The 9,896-nt window shown below is 54.5% G+C and overlaps 1 protein-coding gene across 2 annotated transcripts; it reads right to left on the reverse strand.

Moving 5' to 3' along the window:
- Positions 1-6: 6 nt before the first annotated feature.
- On the reverse strand, positions 7-5,254 carry RAB5B (RAB5B, member RAS oncogene family). 2 transcript variants are annotated; one of them, XM_026662994.2, is made up of 6 exons: positions 5,082-5,254; positions 4,462-4,606; positions 2,569-2,720; positions 2,265-2,387; positions 1,580-1,673; positions 7-590 (listed from the first exon to the last, which is right to left on the reverse strand). In XM_026662994.2, exons 2-6 carry the CDS (start codon positions 4,490-4,492, stop codon positions 475-477), a joined length of 516 nt encoding a protein of 171 aa, XP_026518779.1. In that variant the 5' UTR covers positions 4,493-4,606; positions 5,082-5,254; the 3' UTR covers positions 7-474. The 2 variants fall into 2 exon arrangements, with proteins under 2 accessions (XP_026518779.1, XP_026518778.1); XM_026662993.2 differs by having other exon boundaries at positions 4,330-4,606; positions 5,082-5,250.
- Positions 5,255-9,896: the final 4,642 nt, after the last annotated feature.

Genomic DNA, 9,896 nt, shown 5'->3' on the forward strand with positions numbered 1-9,896 from the left:
GGTCCCCGTTCAACTTATTCTTCATAAAATAAGCCTACAAGGATTAAGTTTCCACCTCCTTTGGGCCCCTCCCCCCAGCATTAAATAAAGGGGGGACGGTAGAAGAGGACAGGTGTTATGGGACCGAGAACACAGATTTACCAAAGCAAAGAGAGGGTGGGGGGAGGGAGGAATTATCTGGGAGAAGGAGACGGGGAATCAATCAGAATTAGGTAGCTATTTGCACCTATAATACAAAGTGAAGAGTTTGTTTTTTGGAAGTTAAGTCCCCGGTCGATCTGGTTCCACTGGCACTGGCGTGGTGGGAACAGATGTCTGGCGGTGGTTCTGAAGCATTAAAAAGTGCAGTTAGAGGCGCCGGGAGGGGTCGGTGCGCCGGTGTTAGGGGAGGTGAAGTGTGGTGGACGGGGGTGGGAATGGAGGGTCTCTCTTAGCTCGTCGTCTCGCGCCGGCCTCGCTCTCGAACGCCACCCTTCAGTTGCTACAACACTGGCTCTTGTTCTGCTGGGTCTGCTCGTGGAGGTCCACCCCTCGGTTCCGTCCCGCCACGCCACCCGTGCTCTGGGGCTCGCTCTTTGGCAGCTTCTTGGCTGGTGGAAAGAGAGAAGAGAGAGTGAGCGAGGCTGACGGAGAGGAGCAGCTCCCCTCCCTGCCCCTGGGACCCCGGTCACCTTCCGCCCAGGCCGGTTCTCAGATGGCCCATTTCTGAGACTCAAATCTGGATTTCAGAGCCATCTCGCCACTGCCCCCACCACCACTCGGCTCTCTGGGGAACCCAGCTCCTGTCCTGCTGCATCCCCACGGCCCTGGAGAGCTAGCCAGCGCCAGGAGAGCTGGCTGGAGTCGCTCCCGTGCCGGTCCTGCTGCACAACCGATCCTTACTGGCGCCATCCAGGCCAGAAGGAGCCAGCCGAGCTCCCAGGGCCTTCCCATGGATACGGAGAGTTGGGAACGTCCCAGGCGACGCAGATTCTGCGCAAGCAGCAGCTCCCAGGCCTTTTGTTTGCACACATGGATTTGAAGGCACTAAAGACCGAGGTGCTAAGGAAATCAGAAACGAGGCAGCCCTGGAGCTGCGAGAAGGAGCCAAGGTTTCAGCCGGCTCCATGACCAAGCAGGGACGTGGAAGGTCTCCGCGGGCTCAAAGACCCAGCAGCCTAATCTGTAACCGCAAAGAACAGCCTAGCACTTCCCCAATGGAGAGCGTCGTCACAGGTCCCCTCGAGCCTTCCAACGCTAACGCTGCTTCAACACGGAGCTCCACGTGAGCCCAGCACCAGAGCCGGATGGCAGATCACTGCTTGCTTCTCTACTGAAGATGCAGCAGTCCAGCTCCTCCCCCCACAGAAACGCCTTCAGTAACCAGGTTAACATCCACAGCCCTGTGGTACTGGAGCAGGACAGGAAGGGGGGCTCCAGCCCTCCCCATGGACTGCATGAATCAGTGTCTCTACAGAGCTTGGGGGGGGAAAACTGCCTCCCACAGCCACCTGGTGCGGCACTCCCAAGACAGGAGCCTGGTGGACCTGCAGCCTGCCAGGGCACCTTCTGCCTATCTCCTGCCGCACCCACACCTTACCTATTGCCAGGAAGAGATCGTTAACATTCATCGCGGTCTTGGCCGACGTCTCCATGAACAATAGGCTGTTGTCATCTGCATAGGCTTGTGCCTCCTGTAACAGAGATGCAAGTTCCACTGTTCAGGGGGGTTCCCGCCTGGAGGGGGTGGGAAGGGTGAGTGGCGGCCAGACCCATCAACGAGGCCCTTTTACAAGCAGACAGTCCCACCTCTACACAAGAGGCCGAGGTCCTGTGCTATGCAGCTGAGCCAGCGGCTCCAGAGACGGACCCTTAACCCCGACTGGGCTGGAGGCAGGAAGCAGCAAACTCCGCTCTATTGGAGGCTTTGCAGGGCCTCGGCTGTGCTAACAGGCCTGGCTAGCTGCCCGACGGAAGCAGCGATCCACCTCGAAGGGTGGGTGGAGGACGCCCCTGTGCCGCTCCAAGGGGCTGCCGACGCTCCTGGGCGGGTTAGATTCCAGGGGGGCTGCTCCCCCTTCCCAGCGCAGCCCCCACACTCAGATTCTGGGAGAACTTGACAGAGCACGTGTCCAATGGACCCATGAGCTGCTTGCTGGCCGACCCCGGCCAGAGCCGAGACACTCCCGTGCTGCTGCAGCTAGATGCCAAGAGGCTTTCAAAGGCCAGGGGCAGAATTCAGGTGGTCACAGGGGGCTGGGTCACCACAAACCCCAGCTACTCACTTCATATTCTACCATGCGCTTGTTGGCGAGGTCGGCCTTGTTGCCCGCTAGGGCTATGACAATGCTGGGGCTGGCTTGCCGCTGCAGCTCTTTCACCCATGTCTTCGCTCGGGCAAATGTTTCCTGGAAGGGAAAGGCGAGAGAGGACAGCGTAAAGTCAGTGACCTGCCAGGTTCTGGGCGGCCAAGCTAGAAACAGAACCTGGCCTTACCCTGAGACCATCCTTCCCCCTAGAGTGGGACAATTTCACCCCCTCTCCATTCCCCCCGGCACCAGGACAGCTACAGGAGAACTCTCAATGTACCTGGTTGGTGATGTCATAGACCACAATGGCAGCTTGTGCCCCCCGGTAATACATGGGGGCCAGACTGTGATATCGCTCCTGGCCAGCCGTGTCCCAGATCTCAAACTTGACTGTTGTGTCATCCAGGCAGACGGACTGTGTGAGAAACGCCGCTGTGGAGAGGAAAGGAGGCAGTGGTACAGTAGCACTCAGCCCGGCGCATAGGGCAAGAGAGCCCCTGCCCTGGAGAGCTGTCAATCTAAGTAGATTGACAGGCAAAGCCCAGGAGGGGAAGTGACTGCCCAAGGGCACGCAGCAGGTTGTGGGCAAAGCCAGGGCTCCTGACTCCGAATCTAGGACCTTGGAGCATGCTGCCTCTCTAGGCATTGTTCACACAGGAGCAGGTTAATCATTTCAAGTTTGGACATTAACATTCACCCCCTATTGCTGAAACCCTGCTGCTGCGCGCCAGCTGCATGCTTATCCAGAGATCAAAGAGATGGCTCACACGGCGTCTGCAAACGAGAGCCAGTCCTGTGTTCTGGAAGGAGCTGGGGGCTTGTGGCTGCGTCTCCCGACCTGCCAGACGGGGTGGATACAGCCACGTCCAAACAGGAACAGTGTTTGTGCCCAGGCAGGTTGGCACATCCCGATGCTGTCGTGTGGGACCCAACACGAGTCAGCGCGGGATACTGCGACCTACGTTTTCAAGAGGTACTAGCAATCATGTTAAAGGGGGCTTGGTTTTCAGAGGAGCACAGCACCCTTTGGTGTTAAGTTGGGAGCCCTAGCTCCTTTCGAAGACATAAGCCTTCAAGAGCCTGGTTCCATTCCCTGCAGCTTTTGGAGCATGCGGCCCCCCTCGATAAAAAGGCTTTGCACGTGACTTTCAAACCTAACTGACCCGTAAGTCCCCCGGCAAAGGGAGGGAAACGGATACAATGGGGTGGTGTTTGCCCGCAGCAGAACCCAGGAGCCTTGGCTCCCAGTTCCACGCACTAACGAATGTCTATGGATTTGTATGGCCACATGAACGCGCTATCGGTCCCCCCGAGCTAGGGAAAGACAGGCTGAGAGAAGGCAAAACACATTAAAAGGGTTCTACACGAGCCAAGACTGAGCAACCCAGGTGTCAAACCACTGCTGGGCGCTGAAGGAGTCAGGAACACGTCTCCTGGGGGATTCACCCCGTGATCACTCAGCACTTCCTCAGCCCTCCACTACTGCAAGTCTCCAAGCTCTCAATGAAAGCTGGTCCCCACTTTACAGAGGGGGCAGTGACACGTGCACGCAGGCACACAAACAGAGCTCAGGTCTCAGCTCCTGCTTCAGTGCTCTAGCCATTGGACAACCCTGCCTCACTGCCCATTATACAGACAAGCCACCTATTAATCCAAGATGCATCGTGCGATCTTGCCTCAGCCACGATCTGAGAATTGGCTGTACCATCTTCACACGCACTATGGGATTCTTTCAGGCAGCTGTGACTTGCTGACGCTCATCCTTCTACATACAGCGAGGCTGCAGGTAACTCTGGAAGGAGCATGGATTCATTACGCCAACTAGCGCTGAGCCTCAGCCCTGCTACTCACTTGGGTCCCTCTGAAGGCGCGACAGGCCTTGGGCGGCTCCCAGTGACAAGACAGGGTCTGACGTGGCCAGCCGAGGGCAGCTGGGCCCTCATCAGGTGGGGAGCGAGGGAGCCAGGCGCTCCAGAGGACTGTGGGGAAGTCTGCGTCTACCCCCCAGGCACACTCCCCCGCGCTCGCGCACAGCACTTACCCCCAATGGTGCTCTCCTGGTATTCGTGGAACTGACCCTTCACGAAGCGCAGCACCAGACTGGACTTCCCCACCGCGGACTCGCCCAGCAGCACTAGCTTAAACTGACAGATTTTACTAGCTTGGGACTGACCATTCGGCCTGGCGGTTCCTCTGCCGGTCATGGCCTGGATTCCGGTCACACCCGGCGCCCCAGCGGATCCAAGAACCTGCGTGCCACTGACCAGCTCTTGGCTTGGTTCGGAGCCAAGGAACGGTATCCTAGTGGCTCAACTCTCCTGAAACACAAGGGGGGGGGGGGGGGAGAGAATCAGCACACGGCACAGATCCCACACTCCCGAGCTGGAAGATGTTAACTCGGTTGGACTGAGCTGCCTTCCGCTCCAATCATACAGAAGCCGAGTGCAGCAGAAAGCACTTATTACCCTACTAAGCCCCAAACAGCCCCACAAGAGGGACTGTCCCCAATTTACAGCTCAGTAACCGCCCTGCATACCACACACAAGGGCGAGCGAGGAATAGAACCCGGGAGTCCGACGCGCCTGCTGCACCTCCTAGGCCACGCTCCCTTTCCTGCCAAGAGCGCCGATCTCCCATACATTAAGGTAGAGAGGCCCGCGCCCCGGAGCCTCACTGGTGGCTGAGCTTTAAGAAGTAGCACGCTGACAAGCAGAAATCGGGCCAAGGAGGGAAAGGAAAAGCCGGAGCCTTACAGCTGAGCGAGTGAGTCAGCAGTCCTAGCAGATGTCTCACTTGCATTCCTGGAGATGTAGCAAACAGCTCCTGGCTAGGAACGCGCACTGCACCATGTGGTACCAAGGGCCAGGGCTGAGGGGCAGCGCCCCTGACCTGTTCTGGGACGGGGCAGGGGATTCAAGAGCTCTCCGTTACGCAGCAACAAGCTCAGGCCCCGTTTGCAGCCTGCGCACATCTGTTCTGTTTACTGCCAGTGGCCTGAAATTCCACATCATCCTGTCTCCCCCTCCCTCCCCCGGGTCTCTGGGGGCAGGACGGAGGGACTGAACTATTTCATCACTGCCCTTCTGAAGGGAAATTCTTAAGTGAGGGACAGTTTGATCAATTTTTGTTTATGTATTTGGAGATCCCCATTCACCTGAGCAGTACAGGCACACCGCCTCCACACAAGGGCTATCGGCAGACCGCATTCCCTGCCCAGTAACCCCCACCCCTTTTAAGGCCTTCCCTCTGAGAAAGCTCTGGCACAGGTCTGCACCAGAGTGAAACTGACGCAACGCTGGTCAGTTTCACATGGCCACTCCCCATGGCCAAAAGTTGTTCTCCCCCAAGCCAGGCAATGGGTGCAAAGAACCATACTGCTGCGAGTTCTCAGGAGGAACCTGTGGGGAGACAGACGGTTCGCTACACCCAGAGCTGGGCTGGTTTAACTTAAACCAGTCTAACCCCACTTAGTTAGACCAGCGCCAGAGGCTGCGGGAACAACTTACTGCAGTTTAAGTGAAGTCAACTAGGAACAGGTTTAAACTAGCCCTAAAGAAGCCACTGAAACCTGAAGCATCCAAAGGTTCGCACTAGTTTAGCAAAAGTGGAACATGTAGAGTCAATACTAGAGATCCTATTTCAAGTGGTGGCCAGTGGTGGGCGGAGGGGGTTAACCAGGTAGGGACAGAACCGGAATAGATTTTAATTGAAATAGGACACTAGCTGCATCACAGAGGCGTGAACTGCAGACTCTTGTTTTGGTTCCAGTTTGTGTGTAGCCAACGCCTCCGGTCTGCCAGCGGCTGTGAGCTGAGGTCCCTAAGGTCTCTCAGGACTTCAACTCAATCCTTTGTTCAATGCACTAGGAGACTGGGAGAAAGGATTCCTTCGACCGGATGTGAAATGCATTTTAAGACCTCAAAACACATGCATGCTAGCGATGCCTCTTTACTAGAACCCCCTTAGAAAACAACGGCTGCCGAACTGTGTTAATTCAAACAACTCTACATCTGCTTTGGGACGTTAGTAACTGCAAAAAAGATATCGGGAGCAATGGAAGAAAACGGCATTAAACCTCAGAGTGTTTTATTTCACCATGTAACAGATTCAATTAAGTGATGCACATCTTAGCCCTTTATTCCAGTGGATTCGTACCCCTAGCGATGAGTCAGGGGAAGTTTAGCAAAACGAGTGGTGGTTGGTTTGCCTACCAACTCTCCGGAGCCCATTTCTGGATTCCATAGCCAGCACTAGTGACCTTGGAGCCAAGGGCAGACGGGTTTCTCAAATGCAGGCAACTGGGCCAGGATTTTTCCAGAAGAGTCCTGATTGTGGCTATCAAATCCGAGACACCTTCAAGAGACCCAACTCAGAGGCTGTGCGCTCAGGTCCCTTCGAGACCTCTCAAATCAGACACCCCAAAATCACCAGCCATTTCTCAGTCTCTCAGGCCTTTCCTTCCGTGTTCACACCCTAAAGGAAGCACTTCCAGGCCTTGAGGGGAGAGAGCAGCTCCAAGTCTGGTGTGTTATAGGGAAGATCTGTTAGCATTAACAGGGCCAAGTCTACACGAAAACAAGGGTCACCTAAAGACTCTCCAGCGAGCAGCCAGGAAAAGCCTGGTCATTTCCAGCTCCCCAGCTGCTTCGAGACAAGCAGACTAAAGGCCAAAATCTGGCAGGAAACGCTAAATGTAACCACTGTGATTTGTACAACTCCAATGCCGGGCAGCCCGATACTTCCCAGCCCCAAGGAAGAGGGACAGTCACCATTTTATTTTTCTAAAGCAAGAATCCAGGAACAATGTGACAAGGTTTCAAAGCCCATAATGGCCAAAGCTATCTGGTAGCAACCCAAGTACTGCATGTTCAGCTTTCCTGGAGCTGAGCTGGCTAAAGGCAGGGAAATGCTTCCTTCCGCTTTCCGAGGACCTTGTTTTGTTAAATATGTAAGAGGAATGATTAAGCAATGACCTCGTCAGCATCCTATGAGAGTTTCCTGGGGAGAGTCCTGCGTGATTCTGGAGAAGCAGCCGGCACAAGCCAGAGTGCTCTGATGCTTAGCAGCCACTCTCTGCTTTGCTTGTCCAGGAAAAACGCAGCCGGGTTAGAGCTTCAAATTAGGCCAGACACAGATGGGGAGAGTTCGATACAGAGGGAGCAATATGAGGGTTTAGCAACTACAATTAGGCCAGATTTGAAAGTCCTCAGCGCCTCCCATTGGGAGCCGATCTCTTTTGGAAGTCCGGCCCTTGGGGTCAGAAGACTATTGGGCTTCTCCAACTGAAGACATTCCCACTGCTTGTCCCCAAGGGTGAATTGCTGGTCACCCCACCCTCTATCTCAACCTGCCAATCACTGGTTAGTTACAGCCCTTTGTATGCTGGCTTAAGCAAGCCACAGAAGGACATTTCAGAGCAACAGCCTCATTGCAAAGCCTGCCACCACAGACCCTTATAGGCCATCCGCAAAGGGTGGCTTGTTTGGGTTTTTAAATGGCTTTGCCTTTGAAGGCTTCCGCAGAAATCAGGAACCTTGTCTGGCCTTCCCTCCATGCTGGAGGTCTGAGCTCCCGCAAAACACAAAGGTGTTGTCTCTCCCGAGCGCGGATTAAATATTGGGTAGCAGGTGAAAAAAAGATGCTGTAACCATTCTAACAAAAATCCCTTCTCCTCAATTGCTGCAGCTTTCACTTGCTTGTGATGTGCTCATTTCATTCGTTCCCCGAGTCACCGCAGTCTTCCAGGGTGGGTGGACAGGAAAGTCGAACAAAGACACTTTTCAGATTCTTCCACAGCATAAGGATGCAGACACAAGGCAAGTTACCCACCTCCTCACTGCAGCTCAGGTCACCTAAGTGCCTAATACCAGAGAAAATTGTCATCTTCCAACAATTCTCTGCACTCAGACAGGGCCTTCCAAAACCGAGGATCTCAAAGCACTTTACAAACCAAGCTGAATTAAGCCTCCCCATGCCCCCGGGAGTAGCACCCCTATTTCAGAGAGGAGGACAGGAAAGCACAGACATGAAGTCGCTTGCAAGTCTGGCAGAGACGTGTGTCAGGCATAAGAACGTTTGACCTGCACGCTATTTCGCACGATAGCTCCTGAGAGCTTCTTCTGTTACGTGGGTTTCCCTCCCCAACAAGACCAAGCTTCTTCATAGTGTGTGAAAGTGAGGTGTGTACACATGTGCGTAAACACATCACAAGAATAGACAAGCCGACACAGCTCATGGAGGTACCCAGAAAAGTTAGAAATCCTGTTGTACTGTTGGTGTCCAGAGACCAGGGACTGGCATGAGATGGGAAGCTGAATACAAGTGCTAAAGCCGCTCTAAAGACGTCTCCTCTGCATCGTGCCGAACAATGAGGCGCTGTTCTTGGATGGTCCCTAGCCACCGCTGTAACACACACCATCAATACAACCCCAGGATAGCTCCAGGAACTCACCCCCCCCGTGCAATCAGAGTAGTTGATCCGTCCATCCACTCATATTCACTAAATACAGATCTCCATCGCAACAGAAACTTCCACCAATAGCAAGAATGAATTTAACTCGAAGAAATTCAATCAGAAAAGCCCTCCTCTGAAGCAAGGGGGCTCCTACAGATCAGGGGCTGTACCCCACACCAGCCCCAACATGCTATAAAAACTCCATAGCCCAGCTGTGCCACCACAACTGGTTTTCTGCATATAAAAGCCAGGGCCGGTGTTAGGGGGTAGCAAGGAGAACAATTATCTGGGGCCCCCCACCACAAGGGGCCCTGCAAAGCAAAGTTGCTCAGGCTTCGGCTTCCACCCCAGCCCTGGTGGTGGGGCTCAGGACCCCGGGCTGCAGTCCCACGTGCCGGGACTTTGGCTTTCTGGCCTGGGCCCTAGCGAGTCTAATGCCAGCCATGCTTGGCAGACCCCCTGAAACCTGCTCCTGGCCCCCCAGGGGGCCCCAGACACCTGGCTGAGAACCACTGCTATAGATTATAGAGACACCTTTCTTTAAAAGGCTACTGCCCACATTTAGCGCTCTTTCACTGACTACCTGCATTACTAATATTAAACATCTGTCGGAACCACAATTACTGTCCAGAAAGTTACTTACCAGTCAAAGCAAAACGTTTTCAGTAAGCAACTAACAGCTGGCTCGGAAATCGATGACCCCCCCAGAGTGGTAGTGACTTACACATCACAACCCTTAGCTTGCACAAGTTACAGTAAAGGTGTTCTAGCAGCAGGCAGCACAGCTTCAACTTGGCAGCCAACCAGTCAGACTGTGCGCCGACCTCTCCGCTGCCAATATTAGAGATTCGGGAGGCAGTTTGGCTGACCGTTGTGTTACCCCGAGAAGGGGAGCAGGGCTCCTCAACAGCCGGCTCTGATGCACTGAGCAAGTTCAACTTCTTTTGGACAGTACAGGGTGAAAGACTTGGGAAAGATCCGCACAGCCCAGCCCTTACAGATTCCTTGCCCCCTAGTACCGGCACTGAAAGGAGGAATACGTGGCCTAGGGAGCTAGCTAGATATCCACCCTTGGCTCAGACCATCCCCGGTTTCCCTGCACTGCCTTCCGCGGGGTCACGGCAGGGCTGAATGCGATCCATTACAATTCAGTC

This window comes from Terrapene carolina, unplaced genomic scaffold, assembly GCF_002925995.2.
Source record: "Terrapene carolina triunguis isolate 2854851 unplaced genomic scaffold, T_m_triunguis-2.0 Scaffold31753, whole genome shotgun sequence".
NCBI lineage: Eukaryota > Metazoa > Chordata > Testudines > Emydidae > Terrapene > Terrapene triunguis.